The 16,733-nt window shown below is 53.1% G+C and overlaps 4 protein-coding genes across 8 annotated transcripts; 2 read left to right on the top strand and 2 right to left on the bottom strand.

The window, feature by feature from the left end:
* The first annotated feature begins 16 nt into the window (after positions 1-16).
* Positions 17-4,277, top strand: LOC147040388 (tetraspanin-9). Of its 3 annotated transcripts, XR_015063067.1 has the most exons (11): positions 17-393; positions 734-770; positions 845-925; positions 994-1,185; positions 1,258-1,332; positions 1,398-1,499; positions 1,572-1,703; positions 1,778-1,861; positions 1,933-2,009; positions 2,208-4,051; positions 4,147-4,277. XR_015063067.1 is itself a non-coding variant. In XM_085901786.1 (9 exons), the coding sequence occupies exons 3-9, from the start codon at positions 863-865 to the stop codon at positions 2,002-2,004; spliced, it is 720 nt and encodes a 239-aa protein (XP_085757912.1). In that variant the 5' UTR covers positions 17-393; positions 734-770; positions 845-862; the 3' UTR covers positions 2,005-4,271. The 3 variants fall into 3 exon arrangements, 1 of the variants encoding a protein (XP_085757912.1); XR_015063066.1 differs by having other exon boundaries at positions 1,933-4,051; XM_085901786.1 differs by having other exon boundaries at positions 1,933-4,271.
* amdhd1 (amidohydrolase domain containing 1) lies at positions 1,994-4,221 on the bottom strand. 2 transcript variants are annotated; one of them, XM_085901785.1, is made up of 8 exons: positions 3,987-4,221; positions 3,627-3,733; positions 3,490-3,554; positions 3,152-3,429; positions 2,845-3,070; positions 2,570-2,788; positions 2,341-2,501; positions 1,995-2,282 (listed from the first exon to the last, which is right to left on the bottom strand). In XM_085901785.1, the coding sequence occupies exons 1-8, from the start codon at positions 4,127-4,129 to the stop codon at positions 2,177-2,179; spliced, it is 1,305 nt and encodes a 434-aa protein (XP_085757911.1). In that variant the 5' UTR covers positions 4,130-4,221; the 3' UTR covers positions 1,995-2,176. The 2 variants fall into 2 exon arrangements, with proteins under 2 accessions (XP_085757910.1, XP_085757911.1); XM_085901784.1 differs by having other exon boundaries at positions 1,994-2,282; positions 3,152-3,554.
* A 243-nt stretch (positions 4,278-4,520) lies between the features above and the next one.
* snrpf (small nuclear ribonucleoprotein polypeptide F) lies at positions 4,521-5,498 on the bottom strand. The gene is made up of 4 exons (XM_085902604.1): positions 5,351-5,498; positions 4,968-5,093; positions 4,831-4,895; positions 4,521-4,748 (listed from the first exon to the last, which is right to left on the bottom strand). The coding sequence occupies exons 1-4, from the start codon at positions 5,351-5,353 to the stop codon at positions 4,682-4,684; spliced, it is 261 nt and encodes an 86-aa protein (XP_085758730.1). The 5' UTR covers positions 5,354-5,498; the 3' UTR covers positions 4,521-4,681.
* Positions 4,744-15,093, top strand: ntn4 (netrin 4). Of its 2 annotated transcripts, XM_085902602.1 has the most exons (12): positions 4,744-4,927; positions 6,353-6,456; positions 6,751-6,863; positions 7,605-8,158; positions 9,833-10,111; positions 12,097-12,223; positions 12,480-12,665; positions 13,430-13,619; positions 13,715-13,803; positions 13,998-14,066; positions 14,144-14,311; positions 14,392-15,093. In XM_085902602.1, exons 3-12 carry the CDS (start codon positions 6,806-6,808, stop codon positions 14,529-14,531), a joined length of 1,860 nt encoding a protein of 619 aa, XP_085758728.1. In that variant the 5' UTR covers positions 4,744-4,927; positions 6,353-6,456; positions 6,751-6,805; the 3' UTR covers positions 14,532-15,093. The 2 variants fall into 2 exon arrangements, with proteins under 2 accessions (XP_085758728.1, XP_085758729.1); XM_085902603.1 differs by lacking the exons at positions 4,744-4,927; positions 6,353-6,456; positions 6,751-6,863 and adding an exon at positions 6,876-7,447.
* Positions 15,094-16,733: the final 1,640 nt, after the last annotated feature.

Genomic DNA, 16,733 nt, shown 5'->3' with positions numbered 1-16,733 from the left:
CCAGTGAGCGACGTCAGATGTTTTCATGTGCTCACCTGCCCCCTGGTGGCACTGTGTGCCATTACAAGTGACAGGAGAAGTGGCTGTACTCGCGATATTCACTCAAAACACGTTCATGTATAAACCATTAATAAGGAACATTTACAGACATGCGCACAACGCGGGGCAGTGTGCGCCGTCTTCCTCCGCCGCGTGCTCCGCCCCTCCGCGCATAGAACCTCCTCTTTCTCGTACTGTGGATGAGCCTCTGCCGCGGCGTAAACTTTGACGGGCTTTCTATCGACTCCCAGCCTTCGTTTGTTGTTTTTAATTAACTTTTCCCGCAGAAACAGTATGTGAAAGACAAAGGCTGGCAAGCAATTTGCGGAATGACAAGCTTCAGTTCATAGCGCGGTAAGAAATAGTCCCTCTTTTTCCCTGTCTCCGCTTGTTGTGATTTTTTTTTTTTTTGTTCCTGGCACAAAAATGGTCATGGCCTTGTAGAAAGCCCTCCAAAGTGGACTAAAAACTATTGTTTATCATTCTTGTCTTGTAATTGAGTTAAAATGCTGCAAAAAGTTTTGGTTCTGCTTTTCGCAGCGCAAACCTCCAAACTTGTTAAAGCCTCATTTGAAGTTCATTCCCGTGACGTCACTCGGCAAGAATTTGGCGTAACAATAAATACAGTTCAACGATATTAAAATGACATTAGTATGACGAACTTTCACTCCGTGTTAATGTTGATATTTTCCAGATCGTCCTAGTTTCTTCTCCGTCATCATATTCAAGTGGTAAGTTTGTTGTGATGTTCCAAAGCCAAACTAAACAGTACATTTACATGGACTAAATGAATGTTCTACTTCAGGTCCAGTCATCGGCAAAAATGGCTCGCGGCTGCGTCTGTTGCGTCAAGTACATGCTCTTCCTCTTCAACCTCCTCTTTTGGGTAATGCCATTTCCATCCCACATATGTATGACGGGAAGTGAGTGACCAGTATGTTTGCGGGTGGGCAGCTGGGTGGGTGCGGCCTGCTGGGCGTGGGCGTGTGGCTGTCGGTGTCGCAGGGCAACTTCGCCACGCTGTCGCCGTCCTTCCCGTCGATGTCAGCCGCCAACCTCATCGTGATGCTGGGCACCGTCGTCATGGTGACCGGCTTCCTGGGATGCCTGGGTGCCATCAAGGAGAACAAGTGCCTCCTGCTAAGTGTGAGTCAGCTACGATCCAAATGATCAGCTTGCTAAAGATTGTGAATATGATTTGTGTTTTTCTTCCCCAAGTTTTTCATCGTCCTGTTGATCATCCTGCTGGCCGAGCTCATCCTCCTCATCCTCTTCTTCGTCTACACCGACAAGGTTGGACGCGCTCGCGTTTCCGCTGCCAAAGTACATCTGGAATGTGTCCGTCCGTTTCCTCGCAGGTGAGCGAAAACGCCCGACGGGATCTGAAAGACGGGCTGGTCCTGTACAACACGGACAACAACGCCGGTTTGAGGGACGCCTGGGACGCCATCCAGGGGGAGGTGAGATGCGTGGCGATGCGGCTGATGATCCAGAAAGCGCTTTCTGGTGACGTCTGGATGTTGCGCACGCAGTGGCACTGTTGCGGCGTGACGAGCTTCAGCGACTGGCGCGCGGCGCTTCAGGTGGACGCCGTTCCTGACAGCTGCTGTCAACTCGCTCATTCGGGATGCGGACGCAACGCTTCCAATGCCTTCTGGACGCGGGTGGGTTGATCAAATTGCACTCAAATAAGTGTTTGAAGGTTCAAGGCTGTGGATCTTTGACTTCTTTGTTACAGGGCTGCTACGAGAAGGTGGAGGAGTGGCTGGACGACAACAAGCACCTGCTTGGCACCATCGCCATGTGTGTCTTGGTCATTCAGGTATGCAGCAACCTTCGGCGGCCGCCAGTTTGTGATGTGACGGCGCTCTCTTAATGGCGTGTCGCTTTCAGCTCCTCGGCATGGCCTTCTCCATGACGCTGTACCAGCAGATCCACCGCGGCGGCAAAAAATACCAAGCCTGACCCCGGTATAGTCCACTTGCACGAGGCGGTATACACACACGGATTCATTTATGACTTTAAGCAGTTACTTTTATACCACGAGTATTTCTTGAGTGTCCTGACATGTTCAATAAAAGCCCACAGCCGATCCCGTTTTTTTTTTTTTTTGCTCCGCGTACAAGCACAGCAATCTTCACAAGGCCAGCGTTTTGTCGTTGTCATAGACGACGTCGCCCTTGACGACCACGAAGCGGATGAGCTCCTGATGCGCCCCCAGCTGGTAGATGAGATGCTCCCACCTGGAAACAAACTCTGCAGTCATAACGCGCCATCTCGATTTGAGTAAGACCTATTTACCGCGGGGCGTTGATGACCAGCAGGTCGCCGTGTTTTCCCGCTTCCAGCGAGCCGTGCGTGCGCGAGCGTCCGAGAGCGTAGGCGGCGTTGATGGTGGCCGCCGCCAAAGCCTCGGGCATGGACATCCTCATGTTGACGCAGGCCAGGTGCATGACGATGGGCTTCGGGTGGGAGGGAAAGAAAAGCCGCATTCCAAAAAAAGCGCCTCACGGGAAGTCACGGGACTCACCATGGAGCAGCAGTACGCGTTGGGGTTGAAGTCGCTGCCCAGGGCCACGATCACGCCCGCGTCTAACATGGCGCGCGCCCGCGGTTGGGCTAGCCTGAGGATGTAAGCCGTGGTCGGCAGCAGGACGGCCGCCGTCTCGGCCCGCGCCATGGCGGCGATACCCTCGTCCGTCACTTCCTCCAGGTGGCTGACGGCCAACGCTCCCAGCTCGGCCCCCAGCTGTGGGCGGGACGTGAGAAAGGACGCTCCTGGACGAACGGCAATCGGAGGCCTACCTGAGCGGCGTTCATGGGATGAAGCTCGTCTCCGTGGAAGTTGGCGTTGAGGCCCATCTCCATGCCCGCCCGCAGGATGGCGCGCGTGGAGGGCACGTCGAAGACTCCCTCCTCGCAGAACACGTCGATGTTGTCCACCCGCAGCGTCCCGGCCGCCATGCGCTCCTTCAGTGCGGGAAGTTGAACCTGCAGGATGTCCTCGGTGGCTTCTGCCACACTTTTCCCTCTTCAGACACATGGAAGTAAGTACGCTTGATTTTCACAATCACTCTGGACAGATTTAGGAGGCAATTGAGAAGCGGCATACTTGGGCACGGCGTGGGCGCCGCAGAACGTGGCGGAGATGCTGATGGGCAGAGTGCGGCGGGCTTCCTCCATCACCTCCAGCATCTTCATCTCGGCGGGCAGATCCAGGCCGTAGCCGCTCTTGACCTCCACCAGCGTGGTGCCGGCCCGCCGCATGCGCTCCAGCCTGCCGCTCAGCGAGGCCAGGAGGTCGTGGGTGGCGGCCGCCCGCGTGCGCTCCACTGTGAAATGGATGCCGCCTCCCGCTCGGTGCACGTCCATGTAGGTGGCGCCCGCCAGCTGCGGCGGAAACGTCATCAGGCCGTCTGAAAGGGTCACCACGCCGACGTGGCGGCTTACCTTCATGGCAAACTCGTGCACGCGATCGCCGGCCCAGATGGGATGGGTGTGTGCGTCGACCAAGCCTGCCACCGTCATCAGAATCATCATAAGACTACTTTTTTTCACAATATTTGACTTTTTATGATGAAACTCACCAGGCAAGACACACATCCCCGTGGCGTCGATTACGCAATCGAAGGAAGCATCCGAATACTCTGATTGGATCACATCGACCGGGCCAACCGCTTTAATTAGCCCGTCGCTGAGCAGCACAAAAAGCACATTTATATTGAAAATATCACATTTAAAAACGTAGATTTCAATCATTCTTCTAAAATGACAATAAAAATGCAGTTAACGTCCACAAATAAAATTACAATTGCCAAAAGGTTCTATATTCTGATGCAGTGACTGGTATCAGCCTCTAGAGGGCGCTGTTGAAATACGAGTAGTAGTGTCAATGAATAGACAGCAGAGATCCCAACGAGACTTGTGTGAATGATTTTGTCGTTCACCTGCCGACGACGACGCTTGCACCGTGGATGACGTGGATGTCGATGTCACTGTTGCCTTTTGTCAGGTATTTCTCGCCATTGTTGCAAATCACGAGCACTTGCTGCGCGTTTTTCACCAGTAGTTTCAAACGACTTGTCGACATGTTGTCTCTTTCTCCAGATGACGCTGTGAGCTTTTACGCTTCGGAGAAGAGCGACCTGACTTTTTTTTCCCCTCTTCATTCTGTTTGACAAATATTTGAGCAACAGAGGCTAAAGTGCACAAGGGGCGGGCCTTCAAAAAGACAAGAGGTAAGCCCGTTACTCAGTCAATATGAAACGCGTCTTGTCTACACGTTACACCAAATATGCATGCAACTATTAGCAGTTTCATGTCTTGTTCAGTAAACGTGCATTTATTTCAGTGCGTTGTATTTGTTTTGCACATATGCAGCTGTCTTCTTTTGAGCCATCTTTATTCTAGTCTTGGGTTTATAATCTTAATCATATTCCAAACCTGGATAGAATACATTTTCAATAAGCAGACATGTCCAGTTTAATAAAGAGCACAATGTTTTATTGTCTCCTAACACCTAAAAAGTTGGTCACAAACGATACAAAAAAAAAGAAATCAATCATTCGTTTAGTTTCACATGGTGAAAACACAAGCACACTTTTTGACTATAAATCCCACACACACGCCGTAATTGTTGGAATCACTCTCTCATTTCTCCATCCTCCTCCTCTTCTTCCACCCCTCGGATGTAGAGAACGTTGTTGCACCTGGGGAAGAAAGAGGAACTCTTTTAACCACTTGTTGCACGGCATTTACACCTGCTTTGAATTCGGATTCAACTGGGAATACCTGATGAGGACTTCGCCGAGATGACCTGCCAACGCTCCGTCCACGTACTCTTCCGTGTTCGCCAGCTGCCAAACAAACATGACACGCACGGCATGAGGTAAACTTTTCATTTTGATTGATGTGATTGTGGCGCTCACCTGCATGTTCATGTAACCGTCCACAGAGACGAGGTAGCCTTTGTACTCCATGCCCCACTTGAGCTTCACCATCACTGGCTTGCCCGTCAGCCCGTTCAGGAAGGGCTTAGGGTTCAGTGGTAAACTCTGCAACAACAAAAAGACATTTCAGATCATGCTTAACTCTTAAAAATGCCGTTTGCTAAAGATAGATATGTTGTACTACGTATAATATGTAGTACGAGCTTCTATAAGATGAATGGAGGCGAAGCGCTTCATTCATTCCATTGGAGAGGGAGCTAACGCGGCTAACTGCTAACCGGCTAAACAATGCCGAGGAAAAAGGCGCAGATGACGAAATTTAATCCCGCACAAGCGCATCGATGAAAATAGATCATACGCACCATTTCGGATTGTTGGATGTATGTAACGTAGTCGCTGGAGTTTGGTAACTAGCTTGTCGTCACAAAAGCGTTCGGAAGCACACACACACGCTCTGCCCGCCCAACCGGAAGTACTAAATGTTGACCTCCATGGAGTCGTGTATTTTTTCCATACTGCCACCCATCGGCTGGAATGCCGTATTACATCAAAATCCTCTACTGAAAAGAAATGCTTTAAAAACGTTTCTTCAACGCTTTCACGATATTAAGACTCATTTGTTATTTAAAATTTACACAGTACTTTTAATGGACTGTAGGAAAAAGAGCAAAAAGAAAGCTTAAAGTATTATTAGCCACACAAATAGAGAAATGATTGTCATATTGAGGTCGTGGTGACACTGTCTAAAATGTCTGATGGTGTTTTACGCAGCCAAGCGTTGCTGAGCCATGTGGCAAGTTTAAACGTGATTTTTTTTTTTTTTTTTTACCCGCCAAAATGTGTGCTTTTCTCTTGTTAACGCATTTTTGGAATACTGCTCCTCTTACGTCACCTTGTGACTGTCTGGCGTGTCCATCAGCGGCCGTGTCACTTGTAAGGCGTGGTGACCATGAGGTGTTGACAGCTATGTTTGCGCAAAATAGTTTTCTGCAGCAGACCCTCAAGCCAGAGAGACATGCTGTGTCCACTGGAGCATGACCCAGACGGGAAGAGATGAAGAAATCTTTTGATGTACTATTTGTAGCCACCAGAGAGCGCCATTTCCCCTTTTTCATAACTCACACTCATTGGACACTACTCTTGGTACCCAAATGTTTGCCTATATAAAGATAAAAGTGCTTCATTTGAATGACACATTTTTTGTATGTCTCGCATACTAAATGCTCAATTGGATGGCCAAAATATTAGGAACACCACTCAGCACCATCCATCACAGCATTCATGTAAAGATGTACCCAATCAATATTGTGCAGGTGAATCAACCGTAAACGAATATGATTTTTTAAAAATCTATACTTCTTCAGGTACTCTGGATGTGTGAGGAGCAGCTCCATCCCATTCCGGAATGTTCCTTTAAGTGAAGTGCAAGAGCGGAGGAGGAGGAGGAGCCGGCTTCCTCACACTACGTGTGAGTGTGTGTGTGTGTGTGTGTATGTGCGTGTCCTCAGTTCGACTGGCGGGACGAAGCCCTGCGCGTGGAAATGAAAGACGCTGCAGGTTGCCGAGCGGCCGCACACGGGCTGGACTTTTGCTCGTCCTCCTCCTCGGCGCTCTTCCTCACAGGATCATGCTTCCTCCTCCCGCCACACTCTGCCTCCTCCTCCTGCTCAGTCGTGCACCTTCGCCTCAGCTGAGTGACAGACAGAGGCCGCACCAGATCTGAAAGCACGCCGGGGGTTTTGTTTTTTTTTTTGGGGTCCAGAACATCTCCTGCCTTTGGCGCACCTCTCGGTGGATTACCTCGGAGTAGAGTCAACATGCCGTTGGCATTTATGCTGCTGCTGCTGCTGAGCGTGGCCGTGTTGTCAGGTGCAGGTCAGTGTTGAACGTTTCACTTTTGTTCTGTTGTGACCATAACACGATCGCACCTGGTAAACATGTTCGACTTTGACTGTTGTTCATTTTCCCGGGATTCACAATGTAGTCAAACATGACGAGAGTTCCAAATGTTCCCTGAAAATATTCCTCCTAATCCATTTTTGCTGAACACGTCGTGTTTAACCTTTTGTTGCGGGCCACCTCATAGTTCTTAATCTCATCCTTAATTCGAACGCGCTGGAGCGTCGTGGTTGAAAGTCTGAAAAGATGCCGGCTCCACAATGCTCCTAATTTGCCCCCCGGCGACCGGCACAATGCGTTCCTCGGCTGACCTCTCCCCACCTGCAGACGGTTACATAATTTGCCGGCGGCTCCTGTTGAAGGCAAAACACGGCCCCTGACAGCTCCCCGGCCGGCCCGGGCCTCATTTGCCATAACGGGCCAACGTGTGGAGAGCGGCTGACGCACAAAAAGGGGCACCAAACGGGAGCGGCCACCCCGAGGGCTCGTCGGAAGCGAGGCGTCCCGACGCCGCTGGCTGCCAAACTCCATCGCCGTCACGGCGGGAGGGAGGCCGGCAGGTGCACAATGGCGCCATTATCCCCTTTTTGGATTTACAGGCCGGGCCGCCATTTCGTCAATTACGTCATTCAAATTTCAGACTTCAAGTGTCCGTCCTTTCTTTGAGTCCAAAAACTTGTGTGTGGGCTCAAATGTTTTGTTTTTTTTCTCCCCTAGGCGCAGCGCCGGAGGCAATGTCGCGAGCGGGCGTGGCCCCGCGCTGCGAGAGCCGCGCCTGCAACCCCCGCATGGGCAACCTCGCGCTGGGCCGCCGCGTCCTGACCCAGAGCGCGTGCGGCAACAACGGCACCGAGCCGTACTGCGCCTACGCCGAGCCGGGCCTGGCGTGCGGCCCCGCCAAGTGCGGCAAGTGCAACGCCGCCCTGCCCCACCTGTCGCACTTGGCGGGCGCCATGTCCGACTCGTCCTTCCGCCACCCCGACACCTGGTGGCAGTCGGCGGAGGGCGCCGACTCGGAGACGCTGCAACTGGACCTGGAGGCCGAGTTCTACTTCACGCACCTCATCGCCGTCTTCCGCTCGCCGCGGCCCGCCGCCATGACCCTGGAGCGCTCGCAGGACTTTGGCCGCACTTGGCGCACTCTGCAGTACTACGCCCGCAACTGCAGCGCCGCTTTCGGCGTCCCGGAGGGCAAGGCGCTCAATTCCGGCGGGGACGGCGCCACCTGCACGTCCAAGTACTCCGGGGCCTACCCGTGCACCCGAGGAGAGGTGAGGCGCAGAATATTTCTTTTCTCTCCTTGCCCCCGCTTAGGTTTGACACGCATGTTGACGTGAGGTCATGAAAGCCATATAGTTGGCATCTTCTTGGGTTAGCAATCGCTGCCAAAATAAGCGGCAGGCAAGTGGCAAAAACCGTCACTTGAAGTTGCGTCATTTGATTTTGCCGCTATTGAATTCCATCGACAATAGCGGCGCCCCCGCTCCACCCCTCCCGGACCGTTATCGATACGCCACGAGTTATAGAAATGTAACCCGATGAGCGGAAAGGCCCCCCGGCGGGGTTCACGTGCGCTACCTCAAAGCGCGCCTGAGCCTTTCAGGGACTCTGATAAAGACGTGAGGTGTGATGGATGGCGAGGGGCGACGGGTTCAGACGCCCCGAGCGAGCGAGCGAGCGGGCGGGCGGGTGGCCTGCATTGTATTATTTACAGTCGGCGTTTCACAAGAATGCAAGCCTTGCGAAACCGAGGTCGACACGTACGGCCGTATCGACGCTCTGCAAACTATCTGGCGGGAAGGAAGTGCCGCCGTTTGGCCCTGACGGATGTTGTGGGCCAGACGCCCTCCCCAACTCGCCCCCCCCCCCCACACTCCTCTCCTCTCTTTAATGCCCATTGTGCTTGTTTACCAGGTTACAGTCCAGCGTGCTTTGATGGAATTAGCCGCCTCAAAGCCAGACTTGCTGGCTTTTTTCGCAGGCCGGAACTCGGGCGAGGAAGATTACGCGTGGCCCGCCGTGAACCTTCTCGCTGGCTTTCTGGTTTCCCTTAGGCCTCAGCGTAGATATGGATCACGCTCAGTCAAACGTTCTCACCCTGAGCGCTAATCATTAATACGCTAAGACGGTGCAAAGGTTCTGTTTAGGTTAGACAGACACGCGGCTGTAATTTCAACAATAGTGGCAGAGTCCAGATGACTACCCTCAGACTAGTCCAGTAGTAGTTAGGAGGAAAAAGTCATTTGGGTCCCCGTTCCAATGCTTCAAAAAAAAAAGCTCTTGTGCAATTGTGTCGTTTTGTCAAATAATCCGTGCGTGTGTGTGTCAGTTGCTGTGCGATGGACGCGCTGTCTCGATCCTTTTGTGGCGCCCTGAGTTATGTGCGTCCGCGTCTCTGTCCCCCGTCTTTGTTTCTCCGTACCCTCCCGCGGACCAGCGCCCCATACCCCCCCCCACCCCCCCGCCTCGGCCCCTCCCTCCTCGTCCCCCTCGTTTGTGGCGTTCCCTTAATCGTGCACCACAATGCCGCGACCTCGCCAACTTTTGCAACGAGCAGGAAATTAATCGCTCTCCTCCCATCGCACTTTAGCAGCCCGCCAGGCTGACCAATCGGGGGGAAGGCGCACACACACACACACACACACACACACACACACACACACAAAACAATGTCAAGAGACAGAGACACACTGCAAACACACACACACTTTCTTCGGGGCGTTGGTTACCAGTGGCAGCCGTCGCCATGGCGACATAATAAAGGGGGATCTTCAATTTTCAACTGTCCGACACCCTCGTGGTATCGTTGTCACGGCGACCGGATGGGACGTATCGAGCACCGAAACAACAAAGGAGGTGCCAAGAAAGTGAAAACGCGCACCAGTGTCAAAATGTTTCTCCAACCGCCGTCTGATGGATATTTCCCCCCCCCCCCCCCCCTCCAGGTGATCTACCGTACGCTCCCCAAGTGGGAGTCTCTGGACCCGTTCGGGCCGGAGGGCCAGCAGCAGCTGCGGGTGACCAACGTGCGCATCCGGCTGCTGGAGCGCCAGCCGTGCCCGTGCCAGGCCAAAGACGCCGCCGCGCCGGGCAAGACTCCGCCCACGCGCCACTTTGCCATCTACGACCTGATGGTCAAGGGCAGCTGCTTCTGCAACGGGCACGCCGAGCAGTGCGTGCCCGCGCCGGGCTACCAGCCCGTCCGTGATCGGACCAACCACGTGGTAAGCCGACGCCGTCGCTGCTATTTGATGAGGCCATGTTTCTTGGGGGGGGGGGGGGGGGGGGGTTATGATTAATGACGGACCCCCATCATCAAGCCAGTCAACTCTTTGTGTTTGCTTTCATCTCTTGGCCCCACCGGACATGGTTGTCACGCATAATGGCGGCTTGATGAAGGTGTGAACATACACACATTCATGTTCTCTTTGGCAATCAGCGGTGGGAAGCAAACACGTTTAGCTATTTCCTCTTTTCACTCAAGACAGCTCGGCCGTTTGTTTGCTTTCAAAACAAAAGGTACCGAGCGTGTCATTTTAGTGGCGACAAATGCCCACTTTCCCTTTCTGGAGCGAAAGGCCGACAATCTTGCCAAGAATGCACCAGAAGGATATCCAGGGCCATGTAGGGAAATCAAAATGGAGGACAGGGCAGATATTTGGAATGCGACTCCACCCAAAGAAAATTTGGGAGCCGACCCAAAACAACAGCAATGGTTTGGTGTTTTCTCGCTCTTGCAACGTTGCAGGGCGAGACGCCGTCCGTCTTTGTGTGCAATATTGCTTGCAAATATTTGCGCAGCGCCGCAGCTTTGAACACCAAATCCTCTCTCAAGGGCGGGCGGACGAGCGAGCGAGCGGCACCTGGACAGCTTTTTGGACAAACATGCTTACATAAGCGGCGCTCGGCGGCGGATGAGGGAACGCGTCACGTCGGGAAGGATTGGGTTTGGGGGGGGGGGGCTTGACTTGCTGTAGAGAGGATCAATGCTAAGTTGAAGACACGGCGTTGGCTTAAGTGCTAAGCCGGGACAGGTTCTGCTTCTGAGTCCCGGGAAATGAACGGAACACGCTGTAATATCCTGTGGTGGCTTTGGAGCCCCCCCCCAAAAAAAGTCAAATGACAAGTGTAGAATGTGTTTTGGTTTGTGTGTGTGTTGGCGTCATTAGAGTCCAGACAGTGCATGTGTGTGTGTGTGTGTGTGTGAGTGTTTGGATGAAGGGAACTCTGTTCAGAGTGATTACACCGTCTGCTAGTTAGCCACAAAGCTAACACTCATACACGCGCTCATAATAACGTTCCCCGGACAGCAGACACACACACACACACACACAGACTAATTGGTCCAATCTTGCTTCCGCTCACTCTTCAAATTGCTCTTTTTTTTTTGTTGCCCGCCTCATCCAATAATATGAATTATGTAACCTTGACAGCCTGTGTATGTTTTTTAGCAAATGGTCAAAGATGTATTTGATTGACGGTTGACAAGACTGTTTCAAAGTTAAGGCCGCTCTCGAACTTGCCAACTTTGCGGTGCGTACATTTCATACAAAACACCTTTCCCACTGTGTGTGTGTGTGTTTATGGCAGGCTGATCCGAGGTCAGTTCAGCTGGAGGACACGTTGGGCCCGTCACGTGTTGGGCTCAAGTTGGCGACATGTCTGACACGCACACACACACACACATGTACACACACCGTGGGAAACAATGTTGGAGTTTAGCAAACATACTTTGTGTTGGCATGTAGCGTGTTGTATAACCCAGCGTCTGTCCCACATAGCAATGGCACGGTGCAACGCAAACAAATAAAGAGCTTCCTCAGATGCCTTGCCCCCCCACCCCCCATCCCTCCCTCCCTCCCATTCAATCATTATCCAGCATACATGGCATTCCAGCACTCAGGAATGACAAGGAGATTGTTATTGTGCTCTCAGTGCTGCATACTTGCACTCTTCTCATGCACGCACACGCACACGCGTGCACACGGGCCTTTCAGACCCAAGCCCCACTTTTATTGTTTCCAGTGATGAAGCCAAACAATCTGCATTCAACTCATTTCACTCGGCCAGAGAAAGCGATGGAGCGGGAGAATATTTGGGAAGTTATTAGAGGTGAAGAAGCGCGGGGGCCACCGCGGCGGCGGCGGCGGCGTCCGTCTCGCCCGTCCCTCTGACCTTTTTGAAATGCGTTTGGCCATGTGTGCGGCAGGTGCACGGCAAGTGCGTGTGTCGACACAACACGGCCGGCGACCACTGCGAGCGCTGCGCCGCGCTCTACAACGACCGACCCTGGCAGCCCGCCGACGGCCTGACGGGGGCGCCGCACGAGTGTCGCAGTGAGTGCCCGCCCGCCCGCGCATCTCTCGTCCCTTACCCATTTGGGCGCCCGCCACGCGTGAGCCAGACACCTTTTTATACATTCAAACCATACAAAATTGTGAGCTCATCTCAACAAAAAAAAACTGGACGAGCACGAACGTGTTGGGCGGCCATATTGGTAAGGTACAAACGTGAAGCTCGGAGGCGTTTGGATGTGTGGTTGCCTAGCAACGATCAAGACTGAATCTGGCGGGCATTCTCTCTTTCCGCCAGAGTGCAAGTGTAACGGCCACGCTCACAGCTGCCATTTCGATTGGTCGGCGTGGCGGGACTCGGGCCAGCGCAGCGGCGGCGTGTGCGACTGTCTGCACAACACCGAGGGGCGCCAGTGTCAGAACTGCAGGGCCGGTTTCTTCCGGGACCCCGGACGCCCCCACACGGCCCCTGACTCTTGCAAGCGTAAGACACACACACACGCTCAGTTTGATTAAAAAGGGATTAGATGGGGTCAAGGACAAACAAGCGATGATGTCACATCCTTGCGGGAAAGTCGCAGGGCTTCATGAACGGCTCGACTAGTTGAGACAGCAAAGTGTCCCGAATCGGAACGTCCGCCAATCAGACGAGCGTTGAGTAAACACCAGATAGTCATCTGTCAACACGCGGCGCTGGCTACATTCTGGCCAGCGATTATCTGTCAGATGCGACCCTCGTCGTCAGCTCAACCCCGCAGGTACGCCCGCCCCGCCCCGCCCGCCCGCCCGCCCGCTGTCAAAATGCACCAGACCGTCTCAAAACACGCCATGTTTACCCGCAATCAATTTGCTGCTCTGTAACCACGGTAACCATGCGGCCTCAAAGCTATTGATATAAAGTACCGACACAAATAGTACGCGTGACAAAGATAAAAAAAGCAGAGCCGAGATTTTCACTCTTCAGCTCAGAACCATGAGCGGCAGCGCGCGGTAGGCGTACCTAATGAAACGTCCCGGATAGAAAAGATCGAGCTGGCGCGATCCTCTCCTCTCGCGCCGACAATGGAGGAATTTCCCTCCTTGGCGAGGAACATTTTGATCATACCAGAGTCGGCGGGGGGTAAAGAAAACAATCTAGTCATGCACCGCCACGCAAGCTGGTACACACAAAACAGCCATGGGAGGGGCCGCCAGCGGAGGACAGGAAGCGACTATTTGGACAAACCTATGGACATGTTTTGCTTCCAGCGTGCGGCTGTCACCCCGTGGGCTCGGCGCCGTGCGACCCGGCCAGCGGCGAGTGCGTGTGCAAGCCCGGCGTGGGCGGCGCCCTCTGCGACAGGTGCCTGCCGGGCTACTGGGGCTTCCACCCGTACGGCTGCCGGCCGTGCGACTGCGCCGGGGACTGCGACCCCATGACGGGCGACTGCGTGCTCGGGTGAGCCCAAAAGTTGACGAAATTCCCACAAAGCCGCCGCCGCCGCCGATTTCCCCAATGTCCCAATACTTTTGACCAATACCGCCGCGTCGCAGGTCGGACTTGTACAACTTGGAGGGAAACTCCAGCGAGCCCGTCAGGATCTTCAGAGTGGACGAGCTCTTCTCTGCCCTCCACTACTCAGGTGCGTGTCCACTTCTGAAAATCAGACACGGAACAACGATTTGCGTGAGTCAGACCCCCCGGGGGGGCATCGACGTGTCGGACCCCACCGCTGGCTTGCGTGGCCACATTCCTCAGTGGACGCACACTAGGAATGCATCTTGAAGACGACCCACACACACATGCAATAATGGATGCTGTGATTGCCCCCCGCAGAGAAGTGCGAGTGCAAAGAGCAGCCGCTGACCAACAGCAAACTGTTCTGCACCATGAACTACGCCTACGGTGAGCCATTATACGCATGACATCATCTCTCACCGAAATTGGGGAAAAAAATCATTTTGGAGTCGTTTTTCTTTCAGTTCTCAAGGCAAAGGTGCTGTCGGCCCACGACAAGGGCTCGCACGCCGAGGTGGAGGTGAAGGTCCAGAAGGTTCTGAGTCAGAAGGTGAAGCTCCAGCGAGGCCGCGTCACACTCTACCCCGAGTCGTGGACGGCCAGAGGCTGCACCTGCCCCATCCTCAACCCAGGTCAGGTGGCAAGCTAGCAGGTCGAAGGGGCGGGGCTTGTTTTGTTGATTTTTTTTAATTTATTTTTTCTTGTCCGTCAGGTGTGGAGTACCTGGTGGCGGGTCACGCCGACCGGAAGCGGGGCCACCTGCTGGTCAACATGAAGAGCTTCGTCAAGCCCTGGACAGCCACTTTGGGCCGCAAAGTGCTGGCGCTGCTCAGGAAGGACTGCAACTGGTAGACGAGATAGGCGCGCCGCAGACTTTTTTCCCCCCCGGAGATGACCTCCGCGCCCGGATTATTCAAACTCGGATTATCGTTTTGACCTGGATTGATGATGGAGGGGGAGGAGGAAAAAAAAAAAAAAAAAAAACTCTCTGCGCACTTTAACCAGCAAGATGGACTGGAACGGAACACGGACGCTCAAAGATGCACGCACGAACGAACGCACACAGTCGAGTGTGTCGAGTGAGAGAGAGAAGAAGCCATACAAGCCACGACAGGTGGTTGAGTCCTTGCCAGTCGCTCGTTGCAGGTGCGCGCCGCCGCCCGTGCGGAAATGGCGCCCCCCCCCCCCAAACGTGAATGTATAAGCCCGAATGCCAATCGAACGAGGACGTTTAAGCGTTTCATCTTCTTTTCTTTGTACAGTGTTATTTGTGTATCATTCTTGTTCTCGTCACGTGACGGCAATTTGTTTTTCAGCTTTCTGCTAGTTTTTGCCTGTCCGCTTTTTGTAGCATCCCGTCACCACGGCTGTTTGCCACCGCCGATGGCTTTTTCAATGCAACGATAATACAATTATCAACGCACCTCGTGTGGTTTTTGGTTTTTTTTTCCTTCTTCTTCACAGCAACACTGAAGCCACCTGACCAATTTTCCCCATTCTCTCATGTTGTTTTTTTGTAAGCGGGCCGTTAATCTTGTTTTCCAGCGGTGGCTACGCAGACCTTGAAATTCTTCACACAGCTTTGTGGAAAATATCCTTATCGGCCGTGGCGTTCTCTCCCGTGCGCCCGAGTCGAGCCGTCGCTGCGGCTCCCAAAACAGGCGAGCCGGCCACCCGCCTTCGCACGGCGCCGCAGAATGTCGACCGTCGGCGCCGTTTGGGTTTTTCGCCCACTGGCCCACGCATTCTTGGCTTACCTGTTTGACGGCCGGAGGTGAGCGGAAGCTCTGCGTTATTTTTCAAGAGCGTCGCATAAACCCTGCACATGAATAGCCGGGACGTGCTTGTTCTAAAAATAGCGAACCAGTCGTGGGTCATTGAGATTTCCCAGGAATTTCCTAGATGTCAACCTTTAAATTGTTGATATTTTTTGGGTTTCCTGCATCCTCAGTTGTGCTGTTTTGTTGAAGGAGGCAATCCCTGCGCTGGGAATCGTCCTTGGCGTGAAGACACAACAACTCAACAGAGCCAAGGACCTTCTCTCTCTGAGCTGAGCTGAGCTGAGCTGAGCTGTCACTTGTCTTGCTCAAGGACACTTTGACGTGGTCGCAGCGGCCACGAGGTGCCTTGCCGTGGTTTGCATGGCGGACGAAAAGCGCACAATGAGCCGCTTGTGCTGCCGTACGAGCCAGTTGTGGCCTTTTGTCCGGTCAGCATTCTTGCGTCGTCGTTAGCCCCGTGGTAGCTCCCTGCAGACAAGCCCCCCCTGCCCCCGTCAAGTTTATTGTTTGTTTTTTTGGACCAAAATAATATTAGTAATATTGATATTTCCATCCCAATTTTTTGGGGGTCTTCTGTGAGACAATCTTCCGTATTTTCCTGGTCATCATAGCCAAATCAATTTTTTTTTCTTCCTTGAAATGGATCAGCAAGTCATGTGCTGGGAATTATCCCGTCAGCAGGGATTGGCTCCCGAGGCAAAGGAGAAGATTGAGGCGAAGGAGAGAAGGCCTGGTAGCCTAAAAATACCCCGCTGAGGTGCCTCCTCCCTCCAGGGAGCGACCACGCGCTACTTAATTACAGCGAAACACACACACACACACGCATGCATGCCGACACACGCGCATCAGGAATGCTTCAGTAGCATGAGAGCAAGCCAGAACAGGGAGGGCCCATGTTGACATTGAGACATACGCTGATTATTATTACTCAAGGGCCTGATGTCATACGCCCACTCACACACACACACACACATTTTTTCAAAAGATGAGCCAACATCAAGAAATTACAGGTGACGTGCTAGTGGAGCAGACAGCACCTGTGTCAATACCACCGTGTCCACACCTTTCACTTCAACATCATCTCGCAGAAGATTAGCCAACGCAAAACATTAAGGGTACTCGGGACGGATCCTGGGGGTCTCCCTGAGGCGTCGTACCCCAAACGACAAATTATAATGCAGAAAAAAACGTCTACCGGTGGACATAAAAACAACTGTTCCATTCACCCTCGAGGGATCAATCGTACTGTCTCTCAATTAGAAAATGGCTTCAG

Source organism: Syngnathus leptorhynchus, chromosome 21 (assembly GCF_054491065.1).
Source record: "Syngnathus leptorhynchus isolate UIUO chromosome 21, UIUO_Slep, whole genome shotgun sequence".
Taxonomy (NCBI): Eukaryota; Metazoa; Chordata; class Actinopteri; order Syngnathiformes; family Syngnathidae; genus Syngnathus; species Syngnathus leptorhynchus.
Note: the sequence above shows the minus strand (reverse complement) of the source record. Positions and strands in the feature narration are given on the sequence as shown.